The sequence below is a fragment of the Phymastichus coffea genome, unplaced genomic scaffold, assembly GCF_024137745.1.
Source record: "Phymastichus coffea isolate CEN01 unplaced genomic scaffold, Cenicafe_Pcof_1.1 PCOF00108, whole genome shotgun sequence".
NCBI classification, from domain to species: Eukaryota; Metazoa; Arthropoda; class Insecta; order Hymenoptera; family Eulophidae; genus Phymastichus; species Phymastichus coffea.
This window is the reverse complement of record NW_026706919.1, coordinates 473542-489366: the sequence shown is the minus strand read 5'-3', so window position 1 is coordinate 489366 and position 15825 is coordinate 473542. Positions and strand designations below refer to the sequence as shown.

Here is a 15825-nt window from a genome sequence, read left to right as displayed (position 1 = left end):
TGCGTTGCTTTCTCGAAACTAGTTGCGACGAGCGTCAAGTGGCCATTAACGAAACGCACGCCGAGACGCGATGTTTTGTCCAAGAACCGACAGCAGCAACCGAAAATCAACAAGCAAGCTGCTCCTTGTACGTCAAGTTTCAACGGCGCTCTTGATTGAATAAATGTAAAAGTAAGATTAAGTTCGGAGGTATTGCGAGCAGCAGAAAAGGCCTTATCTGCTCTCTCTCTCGCTCTCTCCTGAGCGACGACGCCGTCGGTGTTGTACCGCATAGGCGATGCACTGTCGCCGCTTGGTGACCACCACAAACGAACTTTCGAGAGCTTGCGCAGGTTATCGAAGATTGTCTTCTGCAAACAGACAGCCGTGCGGCGAGAGATGCTTTCACCACTCGCATCTGACGACATGCTTGATCAGGCTGTTCAGGCAAATAAGAATGGGCCGAATCAGGTTCATTTTCGGGGCAAAGTTCATTTGGGCGTCCTCTGAATTGAATGGCTTGAACACAGTCCTGATTGTATATTGCTTAACCATTGACATTGTCTTGGAAATGTCAAGCTCGGCGATATCGCGACCGAACGATGTGTGGCACGAAATGAAAAGCAGGACGACTTTTTCGTCGGCGTCGAATTGACGAGGCGCGCGACATTGAAAAATTGCAGAGAGCGCCACAAAAAATGCGCGAATGACTTGGCAAAGTGCCATTGGCGCGAGGAGGATTTACCTTATCTCTCTTATTTTTTCTGTACGAGTAAGTGGGCCCGCATACATGTTAATCAGCCTCGCGGCGCCGATGTTTACTAATTATAAAAGACTTGTTTTCCTCGCGATGACATTTTTACCTGCGCATCAGCCTCCCGTAATTGCCGGTGAAGGCGCGCGGGTTGCTCGACGCCCAGCGCCTAGCAGCTGTGAGCGCTGATCTGCAGTAAACGACGGACTATTTTCGTTTCGCGCCCGGAGAAAGAAAAGCGCGAAGCTGGGTGGGTCGCAGCTGGGCGGGCCGTGGCGAATTAACAAAGCAACTTGCGAGTGCCGAGCGGGGAGAAACGGTCGCTGACTAATCAAAAGACGAACAATTAAGCTTAAAGGCCGAGCAAATCTGTGGGCTGTGAGGCGAGGCGCTCGTCGAATCGACAACGCTATCGAGGAGGAATCCATAATAAAGACAAAGGGGTCCTGCTCGGCTCAGCGTGAGTCTGTCGGCGCCTTAATTATCCGATCCCCCTCCCCTCCCGCTCGTGCGAGAGCACACGCTCAAGCACGTGCTGCGATGGTTTGGTAGTGGCACACACCATTCACTTTTATCCCTCTCTCTCTCTCTCTCTCTCTCTCTCTCTCTCTCTCTCTCTCTCTCTCTCTCTCTTTCGAATCCAAATTTCTTGCGCCAAGTTGCGTTCTAGATGTTTCGTCGTCAAATGAGACGGCGCGAGAAAAAAGCTGAGCCCGGCGAAACCTGTTTCTCGATTAACTTTGCGCGTTTGCTCCGCGAGCGACGTAGCGCGACAAAGAGGAGAGGCGAGCATGCCGCGTCCAACTTCGGACGAATCTATTTTGGCCGTGGATGCGTTGGACACGCCCCGCTGAAATCCTCGTTCTCGTCGTCGAGCAATAAGTTCGAGAGCCGCCTGCAAGCGCGAGCGGTGCACGAGGAGACGAGGAGGGTCGCGCGCGCGCCCGTGCGGGGGGTGGGGTGCTCGCTCGGGCAAAAATTGCGGGGCGATATCGTAGTCGCACGTTTCCACAGGAAAACTCGAGATGACGAAGACGGCTGAAAAGAGGAACCTATCGTCGCGCCCCATTGTGAATCGCGAGAAAAATCAGCTTCCCTCGCGCAAGTGGAAAGTTACGATCGGGGGCAATGCATCGATAATTGGCGCCGATATAGCCGACTGGCTATTAATTATAGATCTGCCGGCGACTGGTGCGCACGCTGCGATACGTGTGCGCATCTGCCACTGCTGCACTGTGCCGCGCTGCCACCGCTTGAGGAAAGCTGTCAACGATATTTTATTCGCATTGATTTTTCAAGGATGCCTGCTAATGAACGAGGGCTTTTGTTTGCTACTTGCGAATTATTTATGTTAATCGCCATACTTGCACGACATGACAGTCTTCGTATCGGAATGCTACATTACCCGCCCGATCATCGTTTGCATTGGGAATCCGTATCAGTCGTCCACAGTCAAAATGCGGATCAATGCTCTCTTGTAAACATTTATGTTTTTTTCATTTAGACCAAGACTGAATCTGAGATCTGAAGCTTCGTACCGGCATTATTTAATGCTTTCAAGTTGTTTCGGAAACACCAATTTGAACATCTCCATACTATTTTATTTTACTTGGAATAATTATTTGAATGTTCATTTTCTTCGGCGGAGAGCTACAAAAGTTACCAAATATTTTTTTAAACAAAATATGAGATAATCACTGAAAATTACATGTTCGTACGTTTTGTGATTTCCTGACAGTTTGTAGTTTTTTTTATCAAAGAAAATCAGTTCCCTTAATATCATTTTGCGGTATTATGTGGACACCAGAAACATTACTGTTAAAAAAACGTTGAACAAGCTTACAGGCTTACAGTTTAACGTAGAGATATGTTAATGAGGTTAGATGAGTCTCAAAATATTGACATTACGCAGCAAAATCAGGAATTTAAATTTTGGAAATCTGTGTAGTGAACCTGAGCTTAAATTCTTATCATTCAGAACAGAAATATGATGATGAGGTGAGACAGACCTGAAATAGTACATTACGATACAAGTGCGGGAAAGTAGATTCCTGTCTTGTATGGCGTTTACACCCGAGCGAAGCGAGAAACTCTTTCCCGAACATGTGCCGTACCGTATTTTTTGATACGACGTGTGAAAAGTGCGATTTTCAACGCACGTTTTCTGCCGAGCGTGCGGAGTGTCGAAAAGATTCATATTATGCAGTAGCACAAGTAGGAATGGAGTAAATTGTAGAATCCTTTACAGGAATTCTGAAACTCTGTGTCCCAAAACGGTGGCTCTAAATTGCAACCTATTTCTCAGTAAACCGAACAAATCTACGAGAATCAGTAAGTGCAAATATTTTTGTCACTGACGTGCGACTGCTTTAATTGTTTCACTTGAGTCCTTGGAAGTGTGATGAAAATAAAAGCCATATTTGCACTCGGTTGCTATCTGACATGGCAACTTCTCGATAGCGGCTCGTTGCTCTCTGTCTGTCTGTCTCTCTCTTTCTCTCTCGCTCGCATTCCGTTGATTGAGATACAACAAGATGCTCGCCGATCCGTCGCTGCCTTTAACTGGCTTCCTTTCTGCGCTTCTTGCCCAGGCACGCACATGCGGCTGCATTGATCGCATATGAAAGCTATTGTTTTTCAGTACGGACAAACGAATTCATGTGTGTTCCGTTCAAATGCAAAAACAATTAGATAGCTGTTTTCCGACCGACAGTTGACGAGAGTTACTAATTAAGAAATTAACTAATTAAGAATTCAAATTTTGCAGCAAATTTCACATTTATTCGCGGTGCCCACGAATTGATAATACAATAGCAAATGAATTAAATAATAATTCTGCGTTCTTTATTAGAGTGTTGTATTTTAGTCTGATTTTGTTCGGAAAATTGAATTGCTAGTTTTCAAAGGAACGCAATTCCACGAGACCAATTGTCGGTAAACATGTTCACATGCGAGCTGAGGTAAAAAAATTAATAGCATGCATTTAAAGAAAAATTTGCATTTCTAATTAGAGGCCATTAGGGTCTTTGTTCTCAGAAAAGCTCTATACACAAAAAGTTGGTGTATCTAGCGATTCGGATCGTGCTTCTAACTCATCTTAATTTTTTGGCTTCTCGCAGTCAATGAAATCTCGCCTGCTTAAAAAATTTTCCCTACTCTTTTTTCTTCGAAACTTACGATCGAATTTGCGTAATCGAATTTACAGTCGCGATAGGTTAATAAATAGACAGTACTTTCGAGAAAATTAACAAGCAATCGCGACTCGTTCTATCCTCAATCATCGACGCCTGGCGACGTATCACGCGGTTGCGTAGCAACGCGAACAATCTAAATCAGTTGATGGTCGTCTAATAAGCGAAATGATGACAACCGGTTTCTCAGCTGGAGCCGTTTGCTCGCGGCGGCGGCAGCAGCGGTAGCTCCAACGTGTATTTGCAAAGTGCAGTAGGCGGCGCACCGATGCTATCATACTCGTACGCACGGGCGCGCCGTGAAATTAAAATCAGCGTGGTTGAGGAGTTTCGGCTGCTACGAATGTACCGCGGCCGCCGAGGACGGCTGATTTCAAGGTTTGGCGCGCTATTGCTAGTGGAAATGCAATAAAAATGCGAACGCGCGCCACTCGCCGTCGGGGTTGAAACACGTGGACATACTTTGCCGCGCGACTATTAAGCAATCGACGCCTCCCTTTCCTCTCCCGTAAAAAGGGATAACAAATGCAAGCGACAACGACTCGCTCGCTCTTTCTCTCTCTCTAAACGCGCCATAAACACTTCCTCATCTGATGCGAGGGCTCCCGCGCGACGAATTGAGAAGGTGGCCCGGTACACAACACGATTGGGGGGCCAGCGGCGGGCGGCGCGGCTCGACTAGAATTAGCATGGGAGGCTTTTTTGATTGGCCGTGATTGTCAGCGTATACATTGCAAAGACCTTGAGAGCGCGTCGCTGCTTTCGACTCGGGCGTCGAGCATCTCGCGCCGTCATCGACATTGCACGGCAAGTTAAATTTCCGAGAAGACGGTATAGGCGACGGAACGAGCCTCGGCGTTCGACGCCGCGATAGCGCGCCGAGATGTCGTTGGTCGTCCCGTTGACGAGCACACCTGTTACAAGCCGTGCGCCATGTGGGAAAACCATCGCGGGTGTAGGATAAACCAATTCAAATATACTTTTGTCTGTCTGCGCGCGCACCGCTTAACGAAATCGATTGAGCACTCGCATGCGTTGCTCTCGCTCGAGTTGCGCTCTCGTCAATTCGCGGCGTCATAGCCGAGCTCAAGCCGGCTAAAACGGACAATGGGCTAAATTAATTTCCTCGCGTTCGGCATTATTCGACATTCCTCACCGCCTTCTATAGATTTTCCTCCTATCGATTAACCTACTTTTGTTCTCTCTTCTTTTCTTTTTCGTCTCATGAATTGTTAATGAACAATTTCCCACTTATCAATAAACACTCGCTTGTTTTTTTAGAACGACCAGTTTCACCGAGAGACTTGCGTTTCCTTCGACCTCACCACTGTCCTTATATATCTAGTTCCACGACCTTTTGCCGCATCTATATCAAACCAGATGATTCACCTTTACAAGTGGGCACCAAAAAGAACTGCATATATAAACTAAACCTGACCACGCTCTTTCGAAATGGCCATCGATCCCTTCGCGCGGGAAAACCAGTTTAGCACCTTGGAGTCACGGCTCCTTATTATCAACGCCATGATAATTATACAATTTTTTTGTACACAACCAACAGTTGATAAGCGTGTGTTGTAATCAGCCGCCATGACTCTTGCGCGCGTGTCACGTTATTAGCCTTTACCGTGAGCAGTGAATTTTCACGTCATGAAAATTCTTGCTTTTCGTATATCGCGACGGCTTATCGCCCACTGTTCTCTGATGGCACGTTGGAGGATTATGTAATTCTTACAAAATTAAACATAACCTACAATTTTATCTTGAGCATGCAGCCTGCATTCCTTCAAAAGTCGCTGATATAATTGAACGGGAAAATTATTTTTTTCGAACTATAAATCGAGCTAAAGAAGGCAAATACTAACGAAAACAATGTGTTTGAAATGACAAGACAGTGATATTTAAATGTCAATCTTCGAACGAAAATATCAAATTGCTTTATCTTATTTATCGCTAGACCAAATATTAATAGCACTTGAATGTGCTATCAATGTAGAAATTATCAAAATATGTTCGATAAAAGCCCAAAATATTACTGATAATTCATAGATCGTCCTCTCACTCTTTTTAAGACTCAACGCACATTCAGACCTCTGCGTGTACAAACTTCAACTTCCGTTGCCTTGTTTAACATTGGTAAAAAAGAATAAGTTAACCAATTGAATTTACGACCTGGTATTAATATTGATCTCACGAGTTTACTCACGTTGAAAGCGGAAATAATGAATGAGAAAGAATGCATGTTGATGTAAGACTAAATAGCGATCGTACAAGGATTAATGTATAATTGAAATGTGGATTGTATAATAGGATTTACCAATTTACGAAAGTATGGTGGAAATTAGTCATTAGCTAATACTATTTTTTTTACAAATTTGTCTGTACTAAATTATAATTTTTTAGTTTAATTTAGTTTATTTACCATAAAGCACTACAAATTATCGTACTTTCTTGCGGAGATAAACTAATTATCTATACACAAGTTGATATAAAATAAATTCATAATATATAAATAGCAAAGTAAAAGTATTAATAATTAAAAATGTTGTAAAAAAAGAGAAATTATAGTTTTATCTTTGTATTGAATCCAGATTGTTTGTCATTTCCAATTCTATAAGTAAGCTCGAGTTATTTTTTTTATCCATCTTTTAATTTTGGTTATACTTTTTTTTGGTCGATATTTAGTCTTTTATTTCGATATTTCATTTCCTGAAGATCTTGAAAGCAGCGAAACAATGACTACATAGGATTAATGATTTGTCAACTTCTGGCATAATGATTTTATGTTTGGTTACACTGATTGAATTTAAATACTCTATAGATATAAGTAGAAACAAGCAATTTACTATGTTATATTGTTCATGGTAACAACATAAATTAATTGTTTTAGATCTTAGATGAAATAGAAAAAAACTGGTTTGAAAATTCGAATGATGGCTTGTGATCAGGAAAAACCAAATATACGAGGGTGGTCCGATAAGTACTTAGCCTACAAAAGAAAAACGAAAATTTTGGAAAAGTGGCGTTTTATTTATCAACATAGTCTCCTTTTAGTTCGATACACTTGGCCCAGCGATGCTCCAACTTCTTTAACCAGTCTCAAAAATCCGTTTCCTCGAGGTCTGAAAAGTAGGCTTCCGTGGCAGCGATTACCTCCTCATTCGACTCAAATTTCTGCCCGGCGAGTGACTTTTCAAGTTTGGAAACAAAAAGAAGTCGCACGAGCTAAATCTGGAGAATACGGTGGATGGGGCAGCAGTTCGTAGCCTAATTCGACCAATTTGGCCATGGCGACGGCGGAGGTGTGAGCCGGTGCGTTGTCATGGTGGGAGAGCACTTTTTTCTTCGCCAAATGGGGCCGTTTTTTCTGCAATTCGACGTCGAATCGGCTCAATAATTCCGCATAGTACAGCCCTGTGACCGTTTTGCCCCTCTCCAGGTAGTCGGTGTAGATCACACCTTGTGAATCCCAGAAAACGGTGGCCATCACCTTTCCGGCCGATGGGGCAGTCTTTGCCTTCTTCGGAGCACTTTAGCCGGGGAAAGTCCACTGTTTCGACTGTTCCTTGGTCTCTGGTGTATACCAGTGGATCCATGTTTCGTTGACTGTCGCGAAACGATGCAGAAACTCCTTCGGATTGCGCTTAAACAGCGTCAGACATTGATCTGAAGTTGTCTCACGGTTGCGCTTGTTGTCCGGAGTGAGCAAACGCGGCACCCATCACGCCGACAGCTTTCTCATGCCCAAAATTTCATGCAGGACATGACCCACGCGGTCTTTTGAGATGCCTACGATCTTAGCTATCTCGCGCACCTTCAATCGTCGATCTGCCAATACGAGATCGTGAATTTTTGTCATGTTATCCTCTGTGGTAGCCGTTTCCGGAGCACCTGGACGTGGTTCTTCAAAAATCGACGTGCGACCACGTTGAAACTCGTTAAACCAATTTTTGACGGTCGCCATCGAAGGAGAAGAGTCACCGTGCACAGCATCCAAGCGCTTTTTGATTTCGCTGCGCGATTTCCCTTCCAAAAACAAGAATCGAATTACCGACCGATACTGCTCTTTTCCCATTTTTCAAAAATCAACGGACACACTTGCTTTCACACGCTCTCAAAAATAAACTACAACTCCGATCCGGCTAAAATCTTGACAATAACCATCGAGAAGGTTGTACTACATGATAGAATATTTCTTTTGCGCCATCGGGCGGTGAGGCTAAGTACTTATCGGACCACCCTCGTACAAGCAATAAGATCATTGAACATAAGTTGAAGATCATATTTTACAAGGGCATAATCCTAAAATTATTTTAATTTTGATTGGTGTCACTTGGACAAATGTTAGCGAAATAACTTGTTACACAGTAATGCGATAATTAATAATGCTGTCATAGTAACAGAGGATATAATAAAGCATTTATTCCCGCGAATAAATGCTTCGCAAATTCGAGAAACATAGTTCTGCTGATGAATGTCAAAAATGGACTGGTCGTTACATTAATTCAAACAACTTAAAAAAAATGAGCATGAAATTAGCGACACAAGTATTTAACAGCATTGCTGGTGCTACATCACATCACTGTCTGTTGTGAATATGAATGACTTCTTTAACTGTTTCAATGCTCGTCATTCGAACGATCCAAATCTCGTAAAACGCGATATAACAGAAACAAATACAACAGTCACTAAAAAATCACACGATTCTTTGATATAGATCGAAGCAACACGTATAATACATCCTAACACTAACAGAACAAAGAATCACTCGACTGCTTTGATAATAACAATAATCAGTTTTAGGAAAAATAAGAAAAAGAGGATCGATTTTATTTGTTAACTGGTAAAGGGAATCAAGATCTATTGTAAAATTGTAATGCACTATGACATATGTATCATATCGTAATTTGAATCCAATTTCTTATCGATCCCAAAAAAAATTGTCAACACGCTAACGGTTATGTCATTACTATAGACCTCACCCGATGATAAATGTAAACATGACGAATATGTGAATTTGTTGACGGATTTTAAAGGTACACCATTAAAAAAAGGAAAGAAAATGTAAGTTTAAATGAACAAATTTTAGTCGAAATAAATGAAATATAAACTTGGAAGTTTGAAGAATATTATGATAATACCAACAAGTCGGAAAATGAAGTTTTCTAGGAATGAAAACAAGTCTTTTTTTCTGAAGTTACATAAGATAACTGTACTAAAAACTGCAGAGTATATTTTAAATACTTGTTATATGTTAAAGATGTTAATGATGTTTAAAGAAATTTGGAAATTGTAAAAGTTGAACACGCGAGATAATAGATATTTAACTGATAGCTTGATATTTTAGAAAACATACAATATTCCGAAAAAAGCATTACATTATTTAAAAGTACCATCTGCTATTTTTATAATCTTATTTCAGAATGCTATTATTTATTTGTTGATGAATTTGTATTGAAATTTGAATAGTTACATATTTATTTATTTGTGAACACATTCATAAAAAAAAAAACTCTTGCTTTTAATAAACAATTTAAATATTTCTGGTTCACTAAAGTACATTGTAGAATATAGATTACTTTTTCAAGTACTATACAAAAAATTATCACGATTCAATGAATAAAAATCATTCGTATACAGTTGGTAAACCAAATACAAAAATGCAGAATTTCAATTTGGAATATAGGAGCTGTGCCTCGATCAGATTAATTTTAATAATTATTAGTCCTCTCTTACACATACACTACTCTGCTGTTATTGGTGCTCGATCGAACAAAGATTTTCATGTTCATATTTACATGTTCACATTTACAATTCAGCACTCGCTCGATCGCATTAAATCCATAAACATTTATTCTTAGATTTGCACACTAGCATTCATACATTTCCGAACATTCTCGTTTTGCAATTGTTATCAATTATACGAATTTACTCCTTTCCACTCCTTTCCATAAAAACCAAGATTTGTTGCAACATTCAAGAATGTATTTCCAAACATTTTTTATAATTTCGTATTGCGTTTGCTTTTCTGAACGTTCGTTCTAAAACAGTTAACTCTCTCGCTTATTTGCTTAATTTGTTTCGTCAGAGAAATATTAATTCCTTCAACTATTTTTTTTATTTATTTAAACCTCATTCAACTATTTCACGATTGTTTGTTATTCCTTATAAACCTACTAAACTTTTCTACAAAACAAGAACATTTCATATCATCCTTTACTCCGTCCTTTCCTGACGGAAGATTATCTGCCACCTTCTCGTTGGCTTTCATCAAATGATTCTCATAATATTCGTAAAGATCATTATCTTTTTTATGTAAATTGAAAATCGTCAAGAACAATTGATTATTACTGGATATGAATCAATATACGCGATGCATGAATGGTAAATGGAGTATTTAAAAAAATATTTTCGGAAAAACAATGATCATTATTTTAATTACAATTTTCACATCTTTTTTGGTTAGGTTTTAAAGCACGCGTTTCCGTATCCTAAAAATTATCACTAGTATATGGCAATGATATCACAAGAGAATATTATTAGCATTAATCGAGGGCAGTCAACAATAAATATTATAGCTAAAATAATATTCTTATTGTCAATATTGATAATAAAAAATTTTCCATGCTGCTTTTTCTCGTTTAAAAATATGTACAATTTAATGCATTATTATGTATATTTGTTAATATTTTTTATTAATACCCCTTCAATTTTCCAATAATCAATTATTGAACACATACAAAAAAGATATGCAAATAGAGGATCTGATATGACGACGCTTAGTTTGCGGGTCTGAAACGTTACCATCATGGCTATCAATAATCGAGATGTTGTATTGTTGAAGGTTTTGGTAGATTAATAGGGGGATGAAAGGAAAAAACTATTCGATGTAGGTAAGGATGTAACCGAACGCAACGTCGGTAAAAGCTCTTACGCACAAGTTGTCAATGAGCGCCGCCTACCTCCGTGGGAGGAAACTAATCATCTCTTCAAGATTCCGTGCCTATTGGCCTTCTATTAAAGCAAAGCGGTGTCTTTCTACATTCTCCGATGTTCATTAATAGTAGAATAAAAAAAAGAAAAGAATCGTGTGCCCCTGTTTTATCGCATCGCAGTGATCTTGATATCGCACACAATATGCTCATCATCGTTCACCAATACATGTATATACGTGTCAGCCATGTTGTGTTGATATTTTCGTGGCAGCACGTTTTAATGTGCGTGTATATAACCTCGCACACGCACATATCGGCCTATCTCCCGAATTCACACGTACGTGCGTGCGTAAGAAATTTTATTTTTGAGATGTGCAACTGTATAAACAGTCACGAGTGTGACAGTGATAAACAATGTACTCACCGTGTCTGGCAAACCGGCTGACAGTCTTCCCATTAGACCTACGGCCCTTTTTCTGGTCGGCACTCCGGCCTTTTAGTAACATTTTCTGCCGCACTTGCTACGCATTATTAAATATCTTCAGTGTGTGGGGCGGCAGTGGCAACGGCAGCCATTTGCACTGTGTTGGCACACCGCTAGATTATTATATTTATAATATACACGCGTGCCGATGCAATCTGCACACGGACCTCTGTTTCAGTCTGCTTATACCCTTTCCTTTTAGTCCGTAAAATCAAGTCGTAAACACCGAGTTTAAAAAGCTAACCACATATGGTTGTCCACGGCACTGTGCATGTGAGTGACTACTGTTCTGTGTACGTTTTCGTCACTTACCGGTCTTGTTTGCCCCTGTGTACTCTCGAGCAATTTTTCAATCACAATTGCTCACTGAGCTCTCTCGTGCCTACGCAAACGATAACAACAAGGCTGAACTTTTTGTTACTAGCCAACTGCCGCGAATCTTGAGATTTGTTTTCGTGAAAAAAATACCACGGAATCGGGAATACCGCGCAGCGCAGCGCTATGTGCCTGCGATGCCGCGAACGCGTGATTTCAAGGTTAAATCAGTTAGCGACACTAGCACCACCTGTTGCCGCGTCACCTACTTAAACGCGCATTGACGATCAGTTGTTGGTCAAGTAGGCGACTAATGTTATCGTTGGACGAGGTCGTAATTCAAAAGAAAAAATTTGCCGTGCGCCGTTTGTGCATCTCGTATTGATCTCTCTCTCTCTCTCTCTCTGTCTCGTTGGAGTTAGGGGCGTTGGAAAAGCTACAGTGATGAGGTCAATAACCGCTGCTGGTCATTGATAAATGCTCCTGCTGAATCCGATGAAACGTAAAATTGACTTTATTGGGATTTGCTAGGCTTTCGCGAAGTTGAAAATTCTTAAAAACAAGCGTGGTTTTAAAATAAAAATGAGAGAGGTGAGTGGAATAAAAGAGCTCGCAGGATTTACAATTAATATAGTCCATATATATTTACAACGTTACAACAAAAAATCATTGATGTAATCGACATAGCATTCCAGTGACAATTCTGTCCTGGAATCTGACACACCCTTCATTGACTCCGCCTCTCGAGAGAACTAAAGAGAAATTCACGCGCGCATGTTCACAGTACATCCAGGTAAGTAATCGTCCGTGAAGCACATTAATCCCTTTTCGTCCTGGAAAAGCACAAGGGCGCTCCGAAGAAAACATTGTGAATCGCCGTCCTTTCATCCTCGCCCGCGCGCCCAACTCTTCGTCGCCCTTGCACACTCGCCACATATTATTGTTGACTCGTATAATAAATTCATTAAAATTCTCATGATTCACTGCCGTCGCATTTCCTCGTTATAATTCGCAATGTACGTAATAGTAATTACCATTTACCTATGTGTATGTATATGCATTTTTTTACGTGCGTTGCTATTTATGTACGTGTCTCTTTAACTCCCGACTTCATCATCGTATTTTCATTTAATAGACGCGTGCATGGCTCTACCGATACTTGCCAACGCTGTAATTATTTGTTCGACCCGACTGCCTGCTGAGTGATTGCATCTAATAATTACAAAAAGTCCACTTTATGACGCTCATTAGATCCAATTATTCGCTGCGTGTTTCGACAAATTACAACGCCTGATACTTACATACGCGTCTCTCGGCATGGACTAAGCACAAAATTTTCATCATCATTTCGCAAATGTCACTTTTCTAAAAGATCGCGATTATTTGAGCTATCATATCTACTATTAGGGCTTTTACTATGAGGATATTGTTATCAAAACTTTATCGATCATTACCTTATCTAGAGGCTATTGTTCTTCTTATAAATCTTTCTTATACGGTATCATTTATAAGAAAAGTTGGTTGCTCAAAGTTTATCATGAAAATTCTGCGCTTACTTCATTCGAAAACTTTTGGAAGCTCATCCGCGCCGCTTTGTCTATTTTATACATCGAGCCTTCAATTATTTAGACTGTAATACTCGTCATTTTTCTATACTTGTTTTAATTGTCAACTTAGTTTTTTGAACAGATATATATCGTATAAATTATTCATTTATATATAGTAATTCAAAAAATTTTTTTTATTTTCCATTTTATTCTTAATATAATTCAACAATATATCGATAGAAATCATCAAGGCTCAGTCATAACATTCAATATTATTTTTCTAATAGAAAATACAAAAGAATAGTTTAAATAATTGAACGCGAAAGCTTGTACGTACCCGAACCCGTCCAAAATGCGCAATGTCGTCGTGAAAATTTATCCGAGGTATCGTTACGTCAGTGTGAGAAACAGAAAATTATTGAATAGACCTTATACTGATAAATGTAGCCTGATAAGGCAATGGAAATTTCTTTGTTCATTTCACGATCAACATTTCTTTTTATCGGACTTTATTATCCTTTACTCTGTGTGATTTATGTCTTGACAGATGCACGCATTTTATTTATGATACATGTATATTTAGTCGGATTGTCCATATGTAATGATATCATACTCACATAATAGCATTTTCCCCGTTCGAATCATTCCGCAATTAGCTTACTCTTCCTTTTTTTATTTATCGGAAAAAGACATTCGGCGCATTGCTTTATAACAACTTGCGCATCATCGACAATTATAACAATTAATAATGTTTTTTTTTTCTCATCGCTTACAGTTTTTCTCTTCATCCTTTAATAATATTAAATATTTTTTGACTCTTTATTTTATATTCCGGTACTTCTTGGCTAAATGTTTTATGTATAATTGTATACAGTAAGATGTTAGAGCTTAAAAAGTTGTCAACGTATATGTGAACGGTTACTGTTTCCGGAAATGAAATTCAACATTGATTTGGCGAGTGGGTGCTGTTCTTACATTTTATAGAGTTTATACACAGACTATGAAACAGTCAGCCTCTGATTTATTTGAAAAATGTAATGATCAATATAAGAACACCATGACACTGCAAACTAGCGACGGTAAAGATACGTAAAAATTGTCAGTTGCACAACTAAATGCGCGTATAGAAAGGACCAGTCATCGCTATATATATATATATATATATATAACAATTGCAAAAATTGAAAGATTGTAAACAGTGCGCGCAAACGCAAGCAGAATCGTTTGATTTTTAGAATGACTTTTTTTCTCTTTTTGAATAGACTGTTGTACGAAGAACATCAAGTTCTGGGTTTTGATTAACAGTATCGAGGAACGACCGGTGCTCGTAATTTCACAATAATTTGCAATCTCTTCCTCTGTCATTGTGTCATTAAAATTCTTGCATATCTCGACGAATCTACACAGGCTGTAAAACTCTCTCGGGGGACTACGTATCGTGTGTCGTCGTCTCGAAAATAAAGCCGGCCGGTATACGGAAGAGTATACGGAAGACGAGAAGTTTTACTTTTCATTATTGGGTAACGCGTGTACATCAGCACTTTGCTTTCGATCCGATATCGGACGGGAGGAGCGATTTTCTTTTTTTTTTCCAGAATCACCGCTACTTCGCCTCGGCTTTTCTTTTTATATGAAAATAATAATCATGACGATAATAAAAATAATAATTTAATCGCTCGTTAGTCCCAGTCGAAGCTCGGCAATGGGCGACGACAGCGCTCCGACTGGGAAACGCAAGCGAAACAGTCTTTTTCTAGTCGCGTTCATCGCCCCCGAGATTAATAACGCCACTGTATCTTACAAACTAGTGTCTCCCTCGCTCGGATCTCTCGTCTCGCGTTACGCGCGCTTCGTAACAGCGAGAGACAAGCAAAGGTAACAAAAGGGAAGTGCGCCGTGCGAGTGTCGATGCGTGCGCCGTGCGCTTCAGAACGAAGCCCCCTCCTAGAGGAGCGTCGAGGCAGTGAGCAGATCCGCGGCGAGTGGCTGCTGCTCGTGGATCGTAGGAGGGGGCTCGAAGCATCAGACGCGCATCTCGCCGATGCCACCTTGGCCAGACTGCACCCTGCCCGAGACGGTGGTCGTCGCGCAGCCCTGCAGCAGCGGCTGGTTCTCCGGCGGGCTCTTGGCTCGTGGCGGCGGCGGCGCGCACGGCACCGTCAAGTGGATCGACCCGTTCGGCGGACCCTGCAAGTTCAAAACAACATGGGACCTCCTGCTGCTCTCGCGGTCTCGCTCGGCACGCGTCCGACCGCTCGCTTCGCTAAACTCCAAGCAGCACTGATCACTGATGCGCTATCGTTCAATGAGCTTGAATGGAGCTACAACTAGCGGCTCGAGTCGGTCCTTTGGTCCGAGCGAACTTTCGCGGCTTGAAAAAAAAAAATAATAATAATAATAAGAAGAAGCCGGCGGAAAAAGGATAGGCGCATCGAGGAAGGTCTTTCTGCTCGAGCCTGCGCACACGACAACACTTGACAGTCACACAAAACAAGTGCTCGTCAATGAAGGTGGAGTGCAGAACAAATAACGAAGGAAACTAACCGTGGTGAAAAGCGTCCGCGCGTCCGCGCGTCCGCCTATACGCTAAGGGCCCAAAGCGTCTAAAAGAATCAGACAA

The 15825-nt window shown here is 40.9% G+C and overlaps 2 protein-coding genes across 4 annotated transcripts in view; both read right to left on the bottom strand.

Annotated features, from left to right (window-relative positions):
• LOC131670287 (nuclear factor of activated T-cells 5-like) overlaps positions 1 to 11831 on the bottom strand; it is a 45589-nt gene extending 33758 nt beyond the window's left edge. Inside the window, exons 1-2 of one of the 2 annotated variants that reach the window (XM_058945767.1) lie at positions 11656 to 11831; positions 11284 to 11440 (exon numbers count right to left, since the gene is read on the bottom strand). In XM_058945767.1, the coding sequence (XP_058801750.1) occupies positions 11284 to 11365 (82 nt within the window). In that variant the 5' untranslated portion in view covers positions 11366 to 11440; positions 11656 to 11831. Of the gene's footprint in view, positions 1 to 11283 lie in introns of both variants that reach the window. The other variant, XM_058945766.1, reaches the window with a different exon arrangement.
• A 466-nt stretch (positions 11832 to 12297) lies between these two features.
• LOC131670310 (neuroligin-4, X-linked) overlaps positions 12298 to 15825 on the bottom strand; it is a 102033-nt gene continuing 98505 nt past the window's right edge. Inside the window, exon 14 of one of the 2 annotated variants that reach the window (XM_058945810.1) lies at positions 12298 to 15392. In XM_058945810.1, the coding sequence (XP_058801793.1) occupies positions 15228 to 15392 (165 nt within the window). In that variant the 3' untranslated portion in view covers positions 12298 to 15227. The remainder of the gene's footprint in view (positions 15393 to 15825) is intronic. The other variant, XM_058945812.1, reaches the window with a different exon arrangement.